Source organism: Peromyscus eremicus, chromosome 8a, assembly GCF_949786415.1.
Source record: "Peromyscus eremicus chromosome 8a, PerEre_H2_v1, whole genome shotgun sequence".
Classification (NCBI taxonomy): domain Eukaryota; kingdom Metazoa; phylum Chordata; class Mammalia; order Rodentia; family Cricetidae; genus Peromyscus; species Peromyscus eremicus.
In genome coordinates, this window is record NC_081423.1 from 12282117 (window position 1) to 12305545 (window position 23429).

General features: G+C 45.2%; 1 protein-coding gene across 2 annotated transcripts in view; it reads right to left on the reverse strand.

The window, feature by feature from the left end:
* Window positions 1-23429, reverse strand: part of Pdpk1 (3-phosphoinositide dependent protein kinase 1) — a 75589-nt gene that overhangs the window by 50015 nt on the left and 2145 nt on the right. The window contains exon 1 of one of the 2 annotated variants that reach the window (XM_059270165.1): window positions 16181-16320. The exons of the other annotated variant lie outside the window; for it this stretch is intronic. Coding sequence (XP_059126148.1) covers window positions 16181-16204 — 24 coding nt within the window. The 5' untranslated portion in view covers window positions 16205-16320. Of the gene's footprint in view, window positions 1-16180; window positions 16321-23429 lie in introns of those variants that run through there. 2 annotated transcript variants of the gene reach the window in all.

Below are 23429 nucleotides of genomic sequence, written 5' to 3' on the forward strand. Positions count from 1 at the left end.
TACCACTATTCATGACTAACTCCAAAGGAAATTTTCAAAACAACCTCAACATGTACAGAAATATCTGTACATCTTTCTGTTCGTCTTTCTGAACAAGCATGACATTCACACGTCTACCAATTTAGAATTGTTGCCAGAAACAGGAAGAAAAGGGAAGGCACTAGGCCAGCCTGAGATTCCACATTCTTGCAGCTAATTCTTGAGCACTTAACCACAGGTTTCAACAGGCCAGAGGTCCTTTGGCCCTCCACCTATCAGCCACTGTTGTAGAGGCCCAGAAACAATGAACATCCAGAAAACAATGTCACCCTTTCCTCAAAGTACCTCTCATTATATGCAGTGCTAGTCTATCTTGTCCATCCTACCTTTTTTTATTGTGTGTTGAGTGCATGTTGAGCATACATGGAAGCCAGAGGTTGTCATCAGGGGTCTTCCTCAATTACTTCTCAACAGCATTTTTTTGAGACAGTCTCTCACTAAACCTGGAGCTCACCAACAGGTTACTGGCTGTCCAACGAGCTACAGGGATTGGCCTGTCTCCATCTTCTGAACACTGGGGATACTTACCTGACTTTTTGGTCGGTTGGTTGGCTTTTTGTTTGTTTTTGTTTTTGATACAGGGTTTCTCTGTGTAGCCCTGGCTATCCTGGAACTCATTTTGTAGACCAGGCCTGGACTCAAACTCACAAAGATCTGCCTCTGCCTCCCGAGAACTGGGATTAAAGGCGTGCGTCATCACGACCAGCCTTACCTGGCTTTTACATGAATGCTAGGGATCAGAACTCAAGTCCTTATGCTTGATTGGCAGGCACTTTCCTGACTGAGCCATCACCCCAACCCCTAATTTCTACCTTCCTAACATCTACTGACACCATGTGGAGAAAAGGCTGTATGTACATTAATGATTCTCAAGCTGTGGGTCATGACCCCTTTGGGGGTTAAATGACACTTACACAGGGGTCGCATATCAGATATTTACATTACAATTCATAACAGTATCAAAATTACAGCTATGAAGTAGCAATGAAAATAACTTTATGGTTAGAGGTCACCATAACATGAGGAACTGCATTAAAGGGTCACAGCGTTAGGAAGGTTGAGAACCACTGCTGCAGACTGAGGCAAACGAACCAAAGTCCTGGCTTTTCTGAAATGCCTATCTCCCAAGTTCTGCACCTGAAGAAATTCCACACTTGGTTCAATCTTTAAAAAAAAAACAAAAAACCTACAAAAAGGTGGACACAGTGGCATGTGCCTGTAATTCCAGCTACTGAAAGGCTGGGGCAGCACAACTGTGAGTTTAAGCCAATATGGACAACATAGAAAGATCAAAGTCTGAAAACAAACACTGAAGTTAGACATGGTGGTGCACAGTCACTCAGGAGGCTGAGGAAGAAGGAACTTAAGGTTATACCAGCTTGGACTACAATAGTGAATCTAAGTTTAACCTTCTCTACTTAGCAAAACTATCTTTAAAAATTTTTTTGTTGCCGGGCGGTGGTGGCGCACGCCTTTAATCCCAGCACTCGGGAGGCAGAGGCAGGCGGATCTCTGTGAGTTCGAGGCCAGCCTGGGCTACCAAGTGAGTTCTAGGAAAGGCGCAAAGCTACACAGAGAAACCCTGTCTCGAAAAACCAAAAAAAAAAAAAAAAAAAAAAAAAAAAAAATTTTGTTTAATTAAAAGCCTCAAACTGCCACTAGATTTATATGTGACTCAAGGCAAAGGCCATACAATAAACGGTACTGCAGTTTTACCTGAAAACAAATTTGAGGGGGTTTCAACACTAACCACAATGATCACAAAAGGCAGGATGCAGACTCCTGAGAAAGCAGCAAGAATTGAAGTGTGTAGAAGTAAATTGATACAAAGTGCCATCTCCAAAAGCAGTAGGAGACAAGGATCTGGCCCTGATTTTTAAAAAAAAAAAAAAAAGAGTCTCAGGCTAGTGAGATGGGTCAGCAAGGGTCATCAGGTAAAGGCACTTTAGCTTTTCCTTTCAACTGAGTTCAATTCCTGGGATACATTTGGTAGAAGAAAAGAAATGATTCCCAGAAGTTGTCCTCTGACTCCCAGAAGTTGTCCTTTGACCTCTACATATGTCCTGTGGCAAACAAGTGCTCACACCCACATAAAGCAAACAAATAAATAAATGTAACTTAAATTTTAATTTTTTGGGTTTTTTTTTGTTTGTTTTTTGTTTGTTTGTTTTTTTGAGACAAGGTCTCTCTTCATAGCCCTGGCATCCTGGAACTCACGATGTAGGGCAGGCTGGCCTTGAACTTAAGAGAAACACCTGCCTCTCTCTGCCTCCCAAGTGCTAGGATTAAAAGTATATGCTACCATTCCCGGCTCTTCTTTCTTTCTTTCTTCGTTCGTCCCTTCCTTCCTTCCTTCGTTCGTCCCTTCCTTCCTTCCTTCTTTCTTTCCAAGAAACCAGTCCTATCAAGGAACTCACACTCACTGCACTATTGGGATGTCTCTATTCCTACACAGTGTCCTAGAAGTATATAGGCCTGCAGATAGTGACTGTCTGGAGAGTCTGTACTCAGGCCAGCTCCCACCTTCAACAATCAGGAACTCTCCAAATCACCAGTGTCTTCATCCAGAAGGACTTGACTGGAAAAGCAGAATAGTCCTTTCCAAAATAAAAATATCTACAATAAATGACACACACTCCAAGCATCATTGACCACAGGCTTAATTTTAATAAGTACAATGAACTTCATCTAACATCACCAGTTATGTGGACAACATGAACCCCAAAAGGATGTAGAAGGCATCTCAGTTCCATAGGGTTCCTTATAACCATCACAAGAAAATATTAGGTCGGCCAGTGGTGGCGCACGCCTTTAATCCCAGCACTCGGGAGGCAGAAGCAGGTGGATCTCTGTGAGTTCGAGGCCAGCCTGGGCTACAGAGAGAGTTCCAGGAAAGGCACAAAGCTACACAGAGAAACTCAACCCCCCCCCCAAAAAAAAAAAGAAAAAGAAAATATTAGACAAAGGGCTGGAAAGATGGCTCAATGTTTAACAGCACTAGTTGCTCTGTTCTTCTAGAGATCCTGAGTTAAATTCCAAACAACCACATGGTGGCTTATGACCATCTATAGTGGATCTGATGCCCTCTTCTGGTATGCAGGCATACATGCAGACAAAATACTCATACATAAACAAACATTTAAAAAGAAAGGAAACATCAGACAAATCCAAATTATGGGATATTCTATAAAATACCTGACCAGTATTCTTTCCAAAAAGAATAAAAGGTCATGAAAAAATAAGGAAAGCCACAGGATCAGAGGTGGAGGAGGCATCACAGCTAAATGCAATATGGTAACCTTGGACAGAAAAACGATCTTATAGAGGAAAGTAAAGAGGTTCCAAATATGTCCTAAGTCCCATCAGCAGTGTTGTCCTATGCTAACATCAGGGTTTAGAAAGGTGTTCACATTAGGCAAGCTGAGGCGGGGGTGTTTATTATAACTCTTAAGTATTTCAAAAGAAAGTTTACTCATTATTTTTTGAGACAAGGTCTCTCTGTAGCCCTAGCTGTCCCGGAACTTATGTATAGACCAGGCTGCCCTTGAACCTAGAGAGATCTGTCTGCCTCTGCCTCCCTGATGGGATTAGGGACATGCACCTCCGATGCCCATCCCTATTTTTAATTTCTATTTATATGGTGTGTGTGTGTGTGTGTGTGTGTGTGTGTGTGTGCAGCAGGGGGGACATGCCACACAATACATGTAGAGATCATAGGATAACTTTGTGGAGTCTGTTCTCTCCTTCAACCTTTACATGTTGTTCTAGAGATCAAACACACATGCACAAAATAAATAAATGTAATTTAAAATTAAAATAATATTGACTTTGTGTGGAAACTATCTTGATAGCTTTGCACAAATTTATAGAACTTGAAAAAAACTTAGGGTCAATACTCAATAACTAAAGGAAAAAAAAAAAAAAGCCAGGCAGTGGCACACACCTTTAATCCCAGCACTTGGGAGACAGAGCCAGGCGGATCTCTGTCAGTTTGAGGCCAGCCTGGTCTATGGAGCACCAAAACTACACAGAGAAACCCTGTCTCAAAAAACCAAAAGAAAAGAAAAAGTTTAGTATGAACTTTTCTTTTTGTAGTATCTCTCAATGTAGCCAGGCTAGCCTCCAACTCAATCCTCCTACCTTCAGAAAACTGGGATTAAAGGCATGAACCATTATACCGGACTTAGTATGATTTTTTTTTCTTTTTGCATTTTATTTTTTATGTTGTCTGTACTGGGAATTGAACCTAGATCCTATGGGAAAAGCACCCAGTGCTCTTAATTGCTGAGCTATCTCTCCAGCCCCAGTATGATTTTGTTGTTGTTGGGGGGTGGTCTTTAGAGACAGGGTTTCTCTGTATAGACCTGGCTGTCCTGGAACTCACTCTGTAGACCAGACTGGCCTCAACCTCTGAAATCCACCTGCCTCTGCCTCCAAAGTGCTGGGATTAAAGGCATGCACCAAAACCATCCGGTCCCAGTATACATTTCTTTTTTTTTTGGGGGGGGGGAGGGTTTCAAGACAGGGTTTCTCTGTGTAGCTTTGTGCCTTTCCTGGAACTCACTCTGTAGACCAGGCTGGCCTCAAACTCAGAGATCCTCCTGGCTCTGCCTCCCGAGTGCTGGGATTAAAGGCGTGCGCCACCACCGCCCGGCCCAGTATATATTTCTTAACATGACCAACTTCTTTGGCTTATACTGTCAAATGATCTGAGTCTACAAATGAACCCAGTCTGTGTGCAAACAAGCTAAGTAACAAGTAAGGTTTGCCTGGCATTCCCAACCTGCATACAACAGTACTTGCAACTAGAAACTTCCTCCACTCTTGGCCATGTCCCTGCTCAGGCAAACCAAACTATCCTCTCCTCTCTTCCTTGGGATGTCCGTCTTTCCAGCAGACCCTCCACAGCAGCTCCAAGAAGGCTGAACCTTTCTGCCAGAACACCATTCTTGCCAGTCATAAACCACCTGAAATGCCAGACTGTTGACCTTTTCCTTCAGGCCATGGGACAGTCAGTGGTTAGCCAGCCTCACGAGAAGCAAACATCAAGCAAGCTGTCTCCTAAACAGAAATGTTTCTCGCCCAAGAGTTTTTTCAGGCCAGGAGCATGGAGTCCATCTTGTTCATGACCACTTCTTTATACTATCCACCAGACACCTCCCTTGCCCTTCTGATCCAGACATAGTGCTCAGTGCCGACAGCATCTGCACAGGAAGGGCTAAGCCTTAAAACAAAAACAGCACCACTTAGTCCATGAGGCAAGCAGGCTGGCTTTCTGGCTTTCTAAACTAAGAATAAAAGGAATTCATAAATAAATTCTGTATTTAGATACACATTAAAAAAATACTGTGTATCTGATAATAATCAATTGTGTACATAAAATCAGTAAAAGACTATAATTTGGACCAATGAAAAACTCATGAAAGAAAAATGTCAAACTGTAGCAAAAAAATGAGCTGATTAATAGAAAAAACATGCAATAATTGCTATGGATTTCTGTGACAGAAGAAGCAATACATTTTCTCTATCTGGGTCCAGAATAAACTATAGGAGACGTAGGATGGGTAAGTGTCCACATTCAATGGGAAGTTAGAAAACAGAGATCAGGTCAGGAATGAGTAGCTAATCATGCTTCTAAGATTCTAACTTCCCTAGAATCTGGCTGCTGTAGCTGTACAGAGCAAGCCTTCCTAAGGAAGGACTGAACAAAGCCAGGGCTCAGGCAATTCTCCCAAGGTGGTTCTGCTCCCATTAGTATCTAAAGTAAAAGTCCATGCAATGGTACTGTACAACAGCCAGTGTTAACATGCTAGCTCTGACATCTGACATAGCCTGCCTAGGATGATGGAGGAGCTCTCAGCATCCATTCACTGCACATCATGCATGAGCACACAGCAGAAAACCCTGAACTAGCATGAGCTGCTCTGAAACTTAAGTGCTAGGACACAACCACCACCACTACCAGCACCCCTACACCATGACCACCACGAGCACAAGTATCCTGGGAATGTAGCTGTGGTTCTGTAGGTAACTGCACCGACCCACAGAGCATTTACTCCTCTTGCTACTACAGAACTCACTCTGGAAATCAAGCCGAGCCAAGCCCAGGGAAAAGACCATTTGGACCCTGCCCAAAGTAGGAGAGCCCAGAGCAAGCCCTATACTATTAACGAAGGTAGCTTCAGGGGATACAGGGTAAACCAATCCTAAGGATCTTAACAGAAATGGCCTTTCTCTGGGAGTAGAGAGATTGGACTGGCATCTCTGAGGCTCTTCTACAGAAACTGAGGGTGAAGTTGTGTGAGGACAGTGATCCAGCCACACCTCACCAATTAAGACTGAAAATTCAGCTCATGACACTGGTGCTGGGCAGTAAAATCAGCTAATATAGATTTTTATCTAACATTTGATGGTCAGAACTTCCTAGGGAGAACTTTAATGTACAAAGTAAACAATAGCTTTCTTTGAAATACCACTTTTCATGGGTTAGGGAATTGGTGGGGAGGTGGGGACAAACAAACAAAAACAACAACCAAGATGATAGAAAGGTACTAAAATGACCATGTCATCTGGTGGCTCAGAAATTAGTTCTGGATTTAATTAAGATCTAGTTCTTTGGGTGTTGCTCTACAGGTCCAGGACACTCTTATGTTGAGGAAGGGAACTACAAAGACTGATATGGACATGACCCAGCAAGAGAGCTGTCTGGGGGCAAAGTTTGCATTGATATTCTAAGCAGAAGACACATCCCTTTCAGTCCCAGAGCTGGGCTGTCAAGCACTGTCCACCAAGGACATGCACCCTAGTATCACTGCAGCCAAAGTTCTGCTCAGATGCAGCTGACCCAAGGCTAACCTCCCATACATAATCAAGGAGCCAAAACCCAAACCCTCTGTGCTGACATGTGCATGGTATCACCCTGCCATCACCTTACTTTTCAACTTCAATACAACCAAAAGTTCTGTCATTTATGCAAATGCCTAGTCATCTTTCTTTTCCAAGGTGAAACTTGAAAAACAGGCTAAAAATACCATTTTTCTTCATTTATGATCTTCAGTAATCCTAACCAGGTTGGGGAGATGGCTAAGTAGATAAAGCACTTGCCAACCAGAGTTTGGATCCCCAGCACCAACATAAAAAGCTGAGCAGATGTGGTAGAAAACACGTAATACCACCACTCAGAAGGCAGAGACAAGGGACCTCCAGGGCAAGCTGCCTAAACTAACTGGAAGTGGCAAGTTCAGCAAGAGACACTGCCTCAATAAATGAGTGAGAAGACACCCATCAACTTAGAGCCTCCATACACATGCACATGTACTCATTCACACATGCCAACACACACATTATGCACAGACACCATACATACAAAGTACACAAAAAAATTTAAATGCCCTAACTCTATAAAGAATCTATATTCCAACACTATTTAGAAGTTCATTTTTGCTCTGTTGTTGTCTGGCAGTCCTGGAAGGCAAAGCAGTTCTCTTGCCCCAGCCTCCTGAATGCTGGGATTAGAGGCATATACCACCACATCCACAGCTTTGTGCTGAAACTAAGTTATTTGTGATTAGCAAACATTTTCAGAGTATAAAAATATCAAACCGGAGGTGGAGGGAGTTGAGGGGCTGGAGAGATGGCTCAATGAATGGTTAAGAGCACTGACTGCTCTTCCAGAGGAACTAAGTTCAATTCCCAGCACCCACATGGCAGCTCACAACTGTCTGTAACTCCAGTTCCAGAGGATCCAACAACCTCATACAGACATACATGCAGGCAAAACACCAATGCAAATGACATAAAAATAAATATTGAAAGAAAAAATCAAACAGGCCAGGTGGTGGTGGTGGCACACTCCTTTAATCCCAGCACTCAGGAGGCAGAGGCAGGTGAATCTCTGTGAGTTTGAGGCCTGCCTGGTCTACATAGTGAGTTCCAACGCCAGAGCTTGGGAAACACTGTCTCAAAAAAACAAAAACAAACAAAAAATAACAAATTGATACCCCATTCACTAGAGGTGTGCTGTACATTGGGGAAGGGGGATACTTCACACTAGAGAAAGCTGATAAAAGACTTTGACAGCATGCATCCTTGATGTAATTGGATGAAAATGATACTTAATCCCATGTATTCTCCCCAAGACCCATAACCCCAGTCTAATCACAAGGACACATATACCAACATTGGGCATCCAACAGTACCTGATCATTGTTCTTCAAAACTAAGGTAAGCAGGAGGTGGTGGAGCATGCAGAGGAGGCAGAGGCAAGCAGATCTTTGAGAGTTCAAGGCCAGCCTGGTCTATACAGTGAGTTCCAGGACAATCAGAACTACATAGAGAGATCATCTCACAAAAAACAAAAAACAAAAAAAAAAAAAAAAAACTGCAAAGGTCATCAAAAACAATGACATATGAGAAACTGTCACAGCCAAAGAGCCTAAGGAGGCATAAGGGCGAATATGCCCACAGAAGACTCTGGGAAAAGAAAAAGGATATTAAGTAAAAATTAGGGATTCCTCCATACTTGGGAGGCTGAGACAGGCAGATAGTAAACTGTAGTCTAGTCTGAGCCACATAGCAAGACCGTGCTTTAAAAACAAAACAAAACAAAACAAACAGGGTGGGGAGGTGTATAGCATATTGTCTAGTTAGTAAGTACTGAGTTCAGATCGATAGCACCCACGTAAAAAGTGAGGTGCAACACCATGTCAGTCAGTCTTGCTGAACTGGTGAGCTCCAGGTTCAGTGAAAAGACCCTGTCTCAAAAATAAGGTAGAGGGTAAGGTGCTGTTATATGAGGAGAGGACCTGAATCAGATCCCTGGCAACCAAGTAAAATGCCAGGCACAGTAGTGCATTCCAATAATCTCAGCACTGGCCAGTCATCTAACCAAAACAATGAACCTAGCAAACCTCCTGTTCCATGCTTAGGCACATATACACATACACATGTAAATACACATGTAAAAAAGAGGAGGAATGAGAAGAGGGAAGAGAGAGGAAAAAGAGGGAGAGGGAGGGAAAGGAGAAAGAAGAGAAAGAGATGGGCTGGGGAGATGAAAAATCAGTAAAGTGCTTGTCATGCAAAGGACCTGAGTTCAATTCTCAGAATCCACATAAAAAGCTGGGTGTGGTCCCGAGTCTCTCTTTATCTCAGCACTCAGAAGTACAGACACATGGATCTTGTGCCAGTCAGTCTAGTTGGTAAGCCCCAAGTGAGAGACTGTCTCAAAATACAAGGGTGGGTGACTCAGAGAAATGATACTAGGAGTTGAATTCTCACACGCACACACATGTACACACGCACACGCACACACATGAAGAAAGAGACAGACAGAAAACAAGGTGTGATGCATACCAGAATTCTAGAACTAGGAAAGTTAAAGCAGGAGGATCTGGAGTTCCAGGTTAGCCTAAAATACATGGCAAGGTCCTGTCTTAAGAGAGGGACTGGAGGAGCAGGACTGTGTCCAGTGCTATCACAGGACATAAACCCAGGTATCAGAACCAAGAGGACTGAGTGAGAAAAAAACAACATGAGTCACCTAGAGGCTGGAAGCTCTGAAAGCCAAGGGTACAATAGAGTTTACCTTAGAGAAGCAGACATGGAACACAGAACAGATGTGGTATAGAACCAAGGCTTGGGGAAGGGGCAGCCACCATGGAGTAGACTGGTCAGACAAGGCTGTACAGCTATGGGAAATGTTTATGAGGGGCCTTCCACAGAGGGGAATTTCTTCAGGCAAAGAGGAAGAACATGAAAAAGACAAGAGGCCACTGAGAACCTGACAGGCACAAACATCCTGGACATTTGTCTGGGCATGGGTGTGTATGAGTGTAGGAGTGTAGGTGTGTAGGTGTGTATGTATACACACACACACACACACACACACACACACACACACACACACACACACACACGCATGCAGTGTCTGAGGCATAGACCCTGGGACAAACCAGGAGAGAAGAGGAGGAGGCACCTGAGGACCTATCCAGCAAGTCATTGGAGTGCTCTGAACCAGGAGAGGAAGCCAGCAGGAAAGGGCAGTAAGAACACTAAAGCAGCAGTGGCCAGCCACAAGCATGATAACATGCAAGGGACAGCAACCGTGAGTGAACTCCAGACTCCCTCCTATCCAGAGAAAGGTGCACAGGTGCCAGCCACACCTACAACTAAGGCTCCACAGAAGACAAAATAGCCTTGTAGGCTCTGCCCCTCATACCCAGTTTAGGTCTCCCAAAAACACTAAGGAAAAACTAAAAATTAGCTCAAGACCTTTCTCACATTTCTTTCTTTCTTTCCTTTTTAAGACAGGGTTTCCCTGTAGTCCTGGCTGTCGTGGAACTGACTCTGTAAACTAGGCTGGTCTCGAACTCACACAGATCTGCTTTCCTCTGCCTCCCAAGTGCTGGGATTAAAAGCATGTGCTACCACTATCCGGCTCCTTCTCACATTTCTATTGCAGGTCAAAGCACTTGGTGAGACTTTTCAGATAATTTTCTCTGAAAATCTTACTAGCCTTCTCTAACAGTATCCAATACTCAGCTGCTACTTAGAGCTCCAACTCCTTCCTCCTGCAAAAACTCAAACTTCAAAAGAGGAAACAGTTGAGAACGATGCTTTAACAACAATCTCGCTATAAAAGCTATGTCTCTGGTGGAGTGCATTTTGACCAAAACCTGCTGAGACCTGAGGCTTCTGAAATGGGAAGACCAGCTGTAGTTTCTCCAGGCACACACAAGACACACACCTCCAAAAGGAACATCCTTGGCATCTAGACAGACCTTCAAACAAGGTCTGTACTATGACTCCCTTCAGAAAGACTTGAAACACAGACTGGCACAGAGGGTACTGATCTATCTGTGAAATGAGGGAAATCACCAGGCCACACAAAAAACATTTGCCCACCTTCAACTGACCTCTTGACAAAACTACAGGCAGAAACCACATATTCATGTTCAGTAGTGAGCAGAACCTTTTAGCACTGGCTGTTCTAGCTTTTGTGGCTTCTGTATAATCCAGCAACCTAAAAACACAACCCTGGATCAAGCCCCTTGATAAGGAGTCAATGCTTCCCAGTGTGGTCTGCACAAACCTGTAACCTCAGCACTTGGAAAGTGGAGGCAGGACCAGAAGTTCAAGGTCATCGTCAGCTACATACTATGTTGAATCCAGCCCATTATATGAGATCCTATCTTTAAAAAGGAAAAGGGAAGTGGTCACACCTTTAAATCTCAGCATCCAGAGTGCATCTCTGTGAGTTCTAGGACAATCTGATCTACATAGTGAGTTCCAAGCCAGCCAGGGCTGCAGAGTGAAACCCTTTCTCAATAGATAATAAATATTTTAAAAGCCAATCCTTTATAACAAATTGAGTAGCTGTTTTTTGTTTCTTAAAAGACAAGCTCTCGTGCCAGGTGGTGGTGGCCCATGCCTTTAATCCCAGCACTCAGGAGGCAGAGCCAGGCGGATCTCTGTGAGTTTGAGGCTGGCCTGGGCTACCAAATGAGTTCCAGGAAAGGCGCAAAGCTACACAGAGAAACCCTGTCTCGAAAAACCCAAAAAAAAAAAAAAAAAAAAAAAAAGACAAGCTCTCATTATGTTGCCCAAGTTTTCCTCAAACTTGTGAATTCAGGGATTCTCCTGCCTTAGCCTTCCAAGTAGCTGGGACAATAAGTATGCACCGGCATACTTGGCAAATTTATTTTCCTTTTTTTTCCTCCCCAAGACAGGGTTTCTCTGTGTAGCTTTGCACCTTTCCTGGAACTCACTCTGTAGCCCAGGCTGGCCTTGAACTCACAGAGATCCACCTGGCTCTGCCCCCCCCCCCCCCCCCCCGAGTGCTGGGATTAAAGGTGCGCACCACCACCACCTGGCTACCACCCAGTTTTTAAGTATCTTTCTTAACACATTTAAAAACAACTTGCAATTTCTTAGAGTGAAAAAAAATCAACTTTAATATCAAAAAATTTTCCTGGATTAACAATAAAAACAGACTTTCTATGACTATATAATGCAAACAAAGGTCAGGTACCAAAGCAGAACCCAACCGCTATCTCAATCCCAAAAGCCCTTTCTCATCACAGAGAGAACACATCCCTATGACTCTAAGAAAGTGCTCACTGCTCTGATCTAACAGCTGGAGACTGAACATACAACCTGTTCACAACATTCAAGTAACTTTAAAAAGGTCTGGCATCGCACCAAACAAGTGAACAATATGATCCAGTCACAGAAGAATGCATGACTGAGAAGATCTGACTGATATATGTCCCAAACTTACAGTTTCCACACAACACTTCCTCCCCCATTGACTTGCCCTTTGAACCTGCCTTCAAAACAACTGCACTGCATACCCCATTGCCACCTGTCATCCCACAGACAGGCCTGGGGCACACTCGCACCTGCTGAGGGAGTCATTTCTGTACCAGTGTTCCTCTGCAATGACTTGCTCTCCTCATAGAACTGAAAAACCACACGGGATTCCCTGTCCACTCCACAGAGACACTACTTGGAAAGAGGAAAACACATTCTAAGGACTATTCTCCAAACACATCACCTCAGACAGCCTCATCTCTACAGCACTCCCAGCTCATCACTTATATGCCCATCTCTGACTCCTACCAGGTTCAATCAGCTACCTAGGAGTACCTTAACTCCAGCTCAAGTAGAGATGAGGACACAGGCTGAAAAGGGAGACACATGTTCCTCTTCCCCAAAACTGTACTGAAAGCAGCCTGAAGGCCAAGACCCACCTTCAGCCCTATATCTCTACAGACAGCTGCTAGCTAAGATAATATCCTCCTCATAAAATCCATGTCAGAAAGATTGTTTAAAAAGTGCTCAGAGGTTAAGAGCACTTCCTGCTTTTCCTTGGAACCCAAATTTGGTTCCTGGCACATCTATCAGGTGGCTTTTAACCACCTGTAACTCAAGCTCCAGGGGATCTGAGACCCTCCCCTGGCCTGAGGGCACCCACGAACACATGGGATTTACTCACACACACATATAAATATGTTTCGAAAAGAAACATGAAACAAGCTCTGATTCCATCTCTTATGGGGACCTTGCCTTGCCTGCATCACTGGAGATTGAAATGCATCCTGTTCCATGACAGGCAGAGCACCTAAGCACCAACTCAAGAAATGTGGCACAGTCTGAAGTTAAGCTCTGCAGTTCTTTCTTTTGCAGAGGACAGGGGTCAGGTTCCCAGCACTCACAAGGTGGCTAACAACCATCTACATCTACAGTTCCAGAGGATCTGATGCCCTCTTTTGGCCTCCAAGGGCACTGCACACACATGATGTACATATAAGCATGCACTCATACACATAAAATAAAAATAATTTTGTTTTTTCAGACAGGGTTTCTCTGCGTAGCCCTGGCGTGTGTCACCATGGCCCAGCTAAAAATACATCTTAAAAAAAGCCAGGTGGTGGTACACATCTTTAATCCCAGCACTTGCGATGTAGAAGCAGGTGGATCTCTAAGCATTCCACGTCAGCCAACACTATACAAAGAAACCCTGTGGGAGTGAAGGAAGGAAATGTATCAAGGCCTGGTTGTGGCACACACTTTTAATGCCAGCACAAGGGAAACAAGCAGGTAGATCTCTGAGTTCAAGGCCATCCTGGTCTATATAGCAAGCTCCAGACCAGCTAGGGACTATATATCGAAATCCTTATCTTTAAAAAAAATTATTTTTCGATGATTTGATAATCTGAAGGCACTTTTTTGCATGCTTTCTGAATTTCCCTGACAGATGCAGCACCTTTGGAAAATCTAAAGCACCTTAAATTCTCAAGTCCGCATGTCTCCCTCTGACCAAACCACATCTCTTTTTTCCAAAGGGGGATGGGGGGGGGCTCCAAGCCTCACCCCAGCAGAGCACCAGTCCTCAATGAGGTCAAACCACACACAGCTTCTTCCAAGTGGGTGTTTTCTGACAGGACACAACTGAAATGAGCCCCAGGGCCTGTTTCAAAGAATGTGATCATCTACACAAAGAAATATAATGTCCCTCTTCCTCCAATATGGCACAGTTAAAATACTTAGGAGGCTCAAGCTCCAGGAAGACAACCTGGGCAGTTGCATTGGGGACTTCCTTACTCCCTAAGATGCCCACAGAGCCTCCCCTTGGGAGATCCTCACATGACAGAAAAGTGACACTGGATTCTCTGGTCAAACCCAATGTTATGAGTCAATTACTTGACCTCACCTATAAAATGGGAACAATATCTACCTCACAACACAATATGAATGAAGTATGTATCTAAATATCTGCCTTGAAGTAAGAGCTCAATAAATGGTACTTAAAACCTCTGGCCCACCTTAACGGCAGACTAAGCTAGACCTATTTCCACAGCCTCAGGTCATACTGCTGGCTTTACAAGTGTAAAGGGGAAAGGCTTTGAGGAAAGTTAATTGAGACAGTGTCAGTATGCCAGGTTAAAGTTCAAATGCAAATACACTTTAACCATGCAAATCTTCCAGTCCTCAGATGAAAATCCATCACAGGAGCCACCTCTGTCATTCCTAACAGGAAACAAGGCATATTCCCACATGTGGGGGGGACTCTCGATGACTAAGTTCTTCTCATTTCTTTACAGAGCAGTCTACCATTTATTCTGTAATTCTCTTCTGCTCACTGAAAAAGCTGCCTGATGACGAGAAAATTGCAGCTAATCAAATGTCCATCATGGAAGTGTCAAGACTATGTGAGAAAACACTCTTCCTCTTCACACAGACACCACCAGATACACACCTTACACACTGCAACAGCACCACCGTGTAAAAGTTCACTTCATAAGCATCCACAATACTGTCACTCTGACTTCCACGATTCATGTTTTTGCGTGCTAGCCCAAGCACCCCGGGGTAAAGACACAAGTGTTGCAACACCCTTTTGCCTTTCACCATTTTTCTCAACTGGATAGGTCCTCCTCCTTTTAGAACTTGGATTAATTATCACCCATCTCTACAATGGAAGGTTATAACTTGGAAGTCCACAGATGAGCTGCAGAAGGCTCAAGAGCCTCCAGTAGCAACAAAATTCAGAGCAGCTGTGCATGCTTCTCAACGGGAGCCCATACTTTCAGATTCTCAAAGGGGCTCATGACTCTCCAAAAACATCTAAAAACCACTACCACAGCCGCATCCTAGACCAAACTGGATCAAGTGAGTCTCTTGGGTCTGCCCGAGTAAAGGGACCTACAACCCTCTTCCCGCCCCGCCCCACCCACAAAGAAGGTAGGGGTAAAAGATCGAACCCAAGAGCCCTGAACCTATGAGACAGGCAGATCACCACTGAACTACAGCCCTAGCCCAAGGGGGTCTGCCTTCTGAACCAAATTTTGCTAGGCATCTGACATCATTCCATCACCCACTTCATATCGCATACAAGGTAGACACGCTGATCTATCTTGATCCTAAGAACTCTAAAACTTAACAGAAAATACAAGACAACTATGGATACTTTTAACAACACAGAGAAAACAGAAACATTTCACCCAACAAGTGGTTGGTTTGGTTTTGGGTTTTGTTTTGTTTTTCCCCTAAAACCCCTCCTCCCTGTCAAACTTAGGCTGCCCTCACTAGGGCCTCTCAGCCCGGCCTCCCAGAGCTTCCCACCTCACTGAGCGCAGAACCACAGGCAAGAGGAGCACCGAAATGCCCCGCTGACCAAGAATCTGGAAAGGAGCTGCCAGCATCAGGTGCTACAAGCAGAAACTCGCATCTCCTGCTTCCCAAGATCCTCCTTTAGGTAAAGGCCAGAGGTTTCTCCTCCGCAGGGAAGCCCTCAAGGTAAGCCCAGAGGCTCGGCTCCAGGCTGCGCGGAGCCGAAAACAAACTTTCCAGGCACTTCCACCCCGCCCGGCCGGGTGACACCTCCCGGCCTCCCCCGCCCTCCGCGCCCTGTCAGCGCCCCCGGCTGCCGCCGCCAGCCCCAGCCGGGGCCTGCGTTCCCCGCCGCAGCCGAGAGGCACCCTCGGACGGCGCCAGCAGTCCTGCCCGCCACCCAGCCGCAGGTGAGGCGCCGCCCGGCCCGCGGCACCGGGCCGCCCCGCCTCGCCTAGCAGAACCCGGGCGACCGCCACGCTCCCGGGTAACGGACCGGCGCGCCCTGTAGCCGCCGCGCGCTCACCAGCTGGCTGGTGGTCCTGGCCATGAGCCCCGCGTCGGCGCGGGCGCCTCCCCCGCAGCGTTGCGCTGCTCGGCGCCTCCTCAGCGTCCTCCTCCCCGCGGCGGAGCCCCAGCAATGGCCGCCCTCATCCTGCGCCCGCCCCGCTGCCTGCCGCCCCCAGCGCCACCCCGCCCCCGCGCGACGCTGGGTGGGACTTCCGCGACGCAGCCGCCGCTGCCCATGTCCATTGGTCAGTATACCTATCACTCGCCGCGGGCCGTGAGTGCCCCGCCCCCGCCCAGGAACCGCATTTCCGGGTTGGGTCCAGACGCGCCTGTAGAGGGAGACCGAGCGAGCCAATCCGAGGCGGCGGGGAGGGGCTGGGTCTAGAGCGCCGAGCTGTCATCCGCGTTCCTTGTCAGGTAAACTGAGGCTGCCTGGGGCAGCAGCAAGGCTGAGCTTGAACCCGCTGCCCGGACTACTTGAATGGCTTTGATTCACAGCTCACGAGTGATCCGGGAGAGAGATTGGGCTATCCTATTATTCGAAGCCGAAAACAAGCCATCCTGTCACTGACAGCGTCGGAAACTGTGCCTCTATGTTGGTGGGTGTCGTTTTTCTCTTTGGGTGTCTTTGTGAGCTTGCTTTTATTATTTTTATTTCCTTTCCCCTCAACAAGATCTCACTATGTAGCCCAGACTGGCCTCATACTTGCAGCAATCCTTCTGTCTCAGCCTCCCAACTGCTGAAATTACGGGTGTGAGCCACCACACCCTGCTTTAGTTGATTAATGACAACGCTGTTGTTGGTTGTTTTTTTTTTTTTAATTGTGGTGAAACGAATACAAATTTTACAATCTTTACTTTAAGAAAAAAACTTTTTGTGCTTTGTGTATAATGTATGTGTATGTCCACTTGTGTGTGGATGCCCGGTATCTTCAATACCATTCTGCACCTGGAGCTTGCTAATTCCTCTAGGCTGGCTGGCCACTGAGATGCAGTGATCCTCCTGTCTCTACTTTCCCAGGGGTGAAATTACAGACATGCCCACCACCTGCAGCTTTTACATGAGTGCTGAGGATCCAAACTCAGAACTTCATGTTTACATGGCAGGCACTTTACTAAGCCACCTCCCCCGCCCTTACCCATTTATTTCAGCGTTGGGAATTGAACTCAGGACCTCACACATGTTACGTTTCTCTAAATTAAAATATCTAAATACACTCCTACCTCTTACCACCTTTGTTTTTGTGGTGGTTTTGAGACAGGGTCTCAGCATGTAGACCAGGCTTGCCTTCAATTTTTGAACTTCCTGCCCTAGCTTCCCAGGTGCTTGGATTACAGGTATTCACTACCCTCTCCAGATACCTGTTGTTATTTTTTAAAGTAATTTAAAGTCAGCTGAAAATGACTGAGTGTTCAGCCTTAAATGGGGCATCTAGAGACAGATGGTAATAGTGCACACTTTTAGTCCCAGCACTTGGGAGGCAGAGGCAGGTGGAGCTCTGTGAGTTTGAGGCCATCCTGGTCCACAAAGTGAATTCCAGGACAGCTAGGACTACACAGAGAAACCCTGTCCCCAAAAACAAACAAAAATAAATAAATGGAGCATCTATATCATTCCCCTTTCAAATAAGGCTTAGGGAACATTGAGAAAGAGGGAAAGGAAAGAATGTGAGAGCTGTAAAATGGGGAGGAATGCTGAGAAGTTGTTCCCTGAACATATATGTCCGTGGTACGGATGAACTCAACGCAGCTGTGGTTACCTGCACAAGATCAAGCCAGTCACAACTCCAACATGGACAGGAGAGGGTCTTACAAGGCCGCACACCCATCTGAGTAGTCACTGCAACCGATGGCTGCTGGGGGAGAGCCTTTTTTCTGTGACGGTGTGGCCACTGGATGGTGTGTCCACGCTCAAGTGGATGACCCCACACACATTCATACACACACAGCACTAACCAAACTAGGTAGGTTACTAAAGAGTCTACTGCTGCCTGCCCCACTCAAAAAATGGTTTAAAGTCAGATGAAGTGGAATGTACCTGTAGAGCCTTCTAACCTGGGAGGCAAATCAATTGAGTCCAGGAGTTCAAAGTCAACCTGAGCAATAAATAGCAAGACTTTGTCTCAAAAAAATTTAGATGATATAGAGCAGCCAACATTCATGGGATAAATTCATAATCCCATGCAGGCAGAATGAATTGCCAAACAAGCACTAATGGCCATTAACAGCTACTTCATATTGACTCTAAAGTGAGGAATTTTCATCCTAGATCTCATTTATTCTGAAGCATCCCTAACATTGTTGCCCCAATTTTCAGATGAGGAAACTGAGGCACAGGAGTGGCAATTCCACAGTTTGCAGTGCCAGAATGGGGACCCAGGCAGCTACATTCTAGAACCTGTATGTCAACCCCTAAAGACACAGTCCATATCTACCCATTCTTCCAGTCTGCCGTATATTTATAGGCCTTAAAAACAACAAACGGGACGGTGGTGGTGGTGGTGGTGGTGGTGGTGGTGGTGGTGGTGCACAGCTTTAATCCCAGCGCTCGGGAGACAGAGGCAGGTGGATTTCCATGAGTTCAAGGCCAGCCTGGTCTACAGAGTTAGGGCAGCCAAAGCTACACAAAGAAACCCTGTTTCAAAACAAAACAAAACGCCAAGAGATGGCTCAGTGGGTAAAGTACTTGCTATAAAGGCATGAAAACCTGAGTTTGGATCCTCATAGTCCATGTAAAGCCATCCACAATTAAGCTCATCCCATAAGCTCAGCATTCCTGTGAAAAGAGAATCCCTAGAAGCTTGAGAGCCAGTCATCCCAGACCCTGAACAACAGACCTGACATGGCTCAGCCAGTAAAACACTGCTGTGCAAGCTTCACAGCCTGAGTTTAACCCAACCTAAGCCAAGATGGGTGATAACTGACACCATGTATGTGCTGTGATACGTGTATGCCCCCATCACACACACGCAATACAGTAAGTTTCTTAAAGTTTGATTAGATTTATTTATGTTTATGTTGTATGTTTTTCTTGCATGTATATCTGTCTGTGCGCCACATGTGTGCTTGGTGCCCACAGAGGTCAGAAGAGGGTATCGAATCCCCTGGAACTGGAGATGGTTGTAATCAACAGGTGGGTGCTCAGAACAAGAGCAATATGTGCCCTTAACCTCTGCCATTTCTCCAGCCCTATAATAAGTTTCTATGAGTTTGAGGCCACCTTGGCCTCCATGGTGAGTCTCAGGCCAGCCAAGGTTACATAGTGAGATCCTGTCTCAAACCAAAAAACTAAAAATAAATGAATAAAAAGAAACGTTGTGTCAAATAAGGTGGCAGATAAGGACTAAGACATGAAGCTGTCCTCTGACCTCCATATATGTGCCCGCACTCACACACACATGGGGTGGGTTGACTTAAAGCAGCAGGTGACTATAACCCCCAGTGCCCACAAGTCTCATTTGGTGTGACCCATCCTTCCTTTGACACCAAACACTGTGTTACCCTGTGTCCTGTATGCCCTTCCCCTAGTGGCCATCTGCCTCAGCTGTAGAGGATTCCATTGGAGGAACATTCCATTTACAGATGGGTATTTAGAGATCCATATATTGATAAATCTCTACTAACATACCAAACATTAAAATGGTTCCCAGGCTGAGTGGTGGTGGCCCACACCTTTAATCACAGCACTTAGGAGGCAGAAACAGGTGGATCTCTATGAGTTCGAGGCCAGCCTGGTCTACAGAGTTAGTTCTAGGGCAGCCAAAGCTACACAAAGAAACCCTGTTTCAAACAAACAAACAAAAATAACAACAAAATAGTTCCCAGTTTTGTTTTGTTCTCATGAACCAGGTCCTACACCAAAATCCAGACACAGCTTTACTTGCTTTCTTGGATAAATTTGTAGTCTATGAAATTAGTAGGTCAAAGTGCAGTTCATTACTGCAAAATTGCCTGCCATGTCCCACAAAGGCTACACTGTCATCCTAAGAATACACAAAGACAAGCCGGAGGGGACGGAGCTCTTGCCAGCATACACTTTTGAAGACTTCGTCGTCACTGTCCTGCCACACGTAAGAGCAGAGTGCCAGCTTTCGACACTTGATGGCCCCACGATCATCCCCACTATCAACATGAAGGAATGGAGGCTGTGCTGGTCACTCTTAGAGTTAGGTCACAGAATGCAGGTTTCAAAATCAAGTGTGTGTGTGTGTGTGTGTGTGTGTGTGTGTGTTGTGTGTGTGAGAGAGAGAGAGAGAGAGAGAGAGAGAGAGAGAGAGAGAGAGATCATACTCCCTTTCTCAGAAAGTTACTGAAGAATGTGTTCCACCAAAAATAAGTAAAGGAATAAACCAAGAAAGAAGATATGGCCAGCCTATGTTGACTACCCAAGGGAGGCCTTACCCTCTATGAGGAGGGAATGGGGGTGGGATGGGAGGAGGTAGGGGGAAGTGGGAGAAGGGGAGGGAGGCAGAACGGGTTGGTATGTAAAAGGAAAGGAATTTTTTCTTTCTTTTTTCTTTTTTTAAAGATTTATTTATTTATTTATTTATTTATTTATTTATTTATTTATTTATTTATTATGTATACAGTGTTCTGCTTGCATGTATGCCTGCAGGCCAGAAGAGGGCACCAGATCTCATTACAGATGGTTGTGAGCCACCATGTGGTTGTTGGGAATTGAACTCAGGACCTCTGGAAGAGCAGCCAGTGCTCTTAACTGCTGAGCCATCTCTCCAGCTCAAGAGAAAAAAATTTTAAATAAAAAAAGAAAGAAGATATGAGAATACAAAGGAATAGAGTATACCCAGGCCCTGTGTATCCTTTCAACGATCATTGAGCCTCCCCGTGCCAAGCACTGTGCTTGGAAATTCATCAGTGAACAAAACACAAAAAGGTTTCCTGTGGAATTCTGGTACTAATACAGGAGTGGAGGAAGAGAGGAAACCTAATAAGCAAATTTTATAGCATATTAGAAGGTAAAAAGTCTTGTTGGGGAGAAAGAAACTCCTATCAATGGGGTCGCAGAAGTGCACAGGGAGGAGGTAAAAGTTTAAGTGGAGAAAATCCAAGATCAGAGCTGTGCGCAGGAAGCACCCAGACCATTAGTAAGCAGGCTTCCCGAGTAATCCATAAAAAAATACTTAAAAAGCTAGGTTCTCAACACACAGAAAGTTGAGTTGAGAAGCTGACATAGAGATGAAAAAACCTAGGAAAAATAAACCCAACATCCAAAAACTCTACTAGAGAGCCAGCCCGGCCACAGTGTGAGTCTCTCTTCAGTGCCTCTCCTGCTGAGTGTGATATTTACAGGCATGATCAGGTACTGACTCAACCCTGAATCATCAGACTCTCGACATGAGGCTGGAGCTGTGGCAGGGTATTCAGCACAAGAGCAATATATAGCCACAAATGATGACTCAAGATATAAAGATGGACATAAAAAGCAGGAAGACAGGGAGGTTACCGATTTTATCACAGCCTTTTCAGAGCTATTTGGCTTTTTTAAAAAAATGTTACGTGTATGGGTGTTTTGCCTGCATGGATGTCTGAGTATTATTTGTGTGCAGTGCCAGGAAGGTCAGAAGAGAGCAGAACATCCCTGAAACGAATTAAAGACAGTTTAAGTTGTCGTGTGGCTCTGGGAATTGAACCTGGTCCTCAAGAAAAGCAGACAGTGCTTTTGATTGCTGAGTCACCTCTCCAGGCCCACTATTTGGTCTTTTATCTACTGACAAAAATAAAATTTGATAAAATGGAGCTGGGCATGGGGACTAACTTCTGTAATCCCAGTACTCAGGAGTCTGAGGCAGGAGGATCACCAACCACAGTTCAGAACTTCTCACTAATGAATGTAAAGCTGGTCAAAATATATTTGTGACCTCACAGCTTACTATGTTTTGTGTTGCTGAGCATTACGGCCACAGCCTCCCTCCTTCCAAGCAAACAATCTACCATTGAGCAGTATCCTTAGTCCCAACAGCACAAATGAGAGAAAGGGGCCATGAGTTTAAGGAGCAAGGAGTGAGGGACAGGGAGGGCTGAGAGGGAGGAGAAGGAAGAGGGAAGTTATGTGCCTATATTATAGTCTTTAAAATATATATTTAAAGCCAGGTGGTGGTGGCTGTGACACAAGCCTTTAATCCCAGTATTTGGCAGGCGGAAGTAGATGAATCCCTGAGTTCAAGGCTAGCCTGGTCTACAGAGTTAGTTCCAGGACAGCTAGGGCTACACAGGGAAATACTGTCTTGGGAAGAAAGGAAGGAAGGAAGGAAGAAAGGGAGGGAGGGAGGGAGGGAGGGAGGGAGGAAGGACAGAGAGACAAACCAAAAAATATTTTAAAAAAAGAAAAAAGCAATGTCTTATTTGTTTCAAGGGATTGTAAAATAAATGAGGAGGGCTGGAGAGATGGCTCAGTGGTTAAGAACATTGGCTCCTCTTCCGGAGGACCCAGGTCAGTTCCCAGCACCCACATGGCAGCTCACAACTGTCTGTAACTGCAGTTCCAGAGGCTCAGACACCCTCACACAGACATCCATGCCAGCAAAACACCAACCAATGCTCATGAAAATAAATTTAAAAAAAAAAAACAACAAAAACGATAAGGGCTGGAGATGTAGTTCAAAGGGAGAGTGCTTGCCTAGTATGTGTGAGGCTCTGAGTTTAATCCCCAGTAGCACTAAAATAAAAATGAGATCAAACAGGGAGAGGAAATGGCTTAGTGGATACAGCCCTTGCCACACAAACATGAGGACTGGAGTTTGGATCTCCTGAACCTACTTAGTAGTCAGGCAGGTACTCAACACTCAAGAGGCAGAGACTGGAGATCCTTGGGGCAAGCAGCTAGCTGTCCTAGCCTATCAGTAAGCTCTGGGTTCATTTGAGAGAGCCTGCCTCAATAACAAAAGTGGAGAGCCCTCAAGGGAGACACCCAATGTCAACTTCAGGCCTCCACATGCATACACATACCACACACACATACCAACAGCCTCCTGTTGATCCTGGAGATTGGTGTGCACTTATTACACGAACAGAGCAAAGTTCTAACAGAAAGAGTAAAGCTAATGAAGAAGCCAAAGCAGGTGTGGTGGTTCCGGCCTTTAACTCGAGCAGTCCGGAAGCAGACTGGCAGATCTCTGTTGAGTTCAGGACAGCCTGGTCTATGAAGTGAGTTCTAGACCAGTCAGGGCCACATGGTGAAACCCTTTTCAAAAAGTTAAACAAAATTGTTTTTCAAAATAATAAAAAAAAGAAGCAAGTTAAAGAAT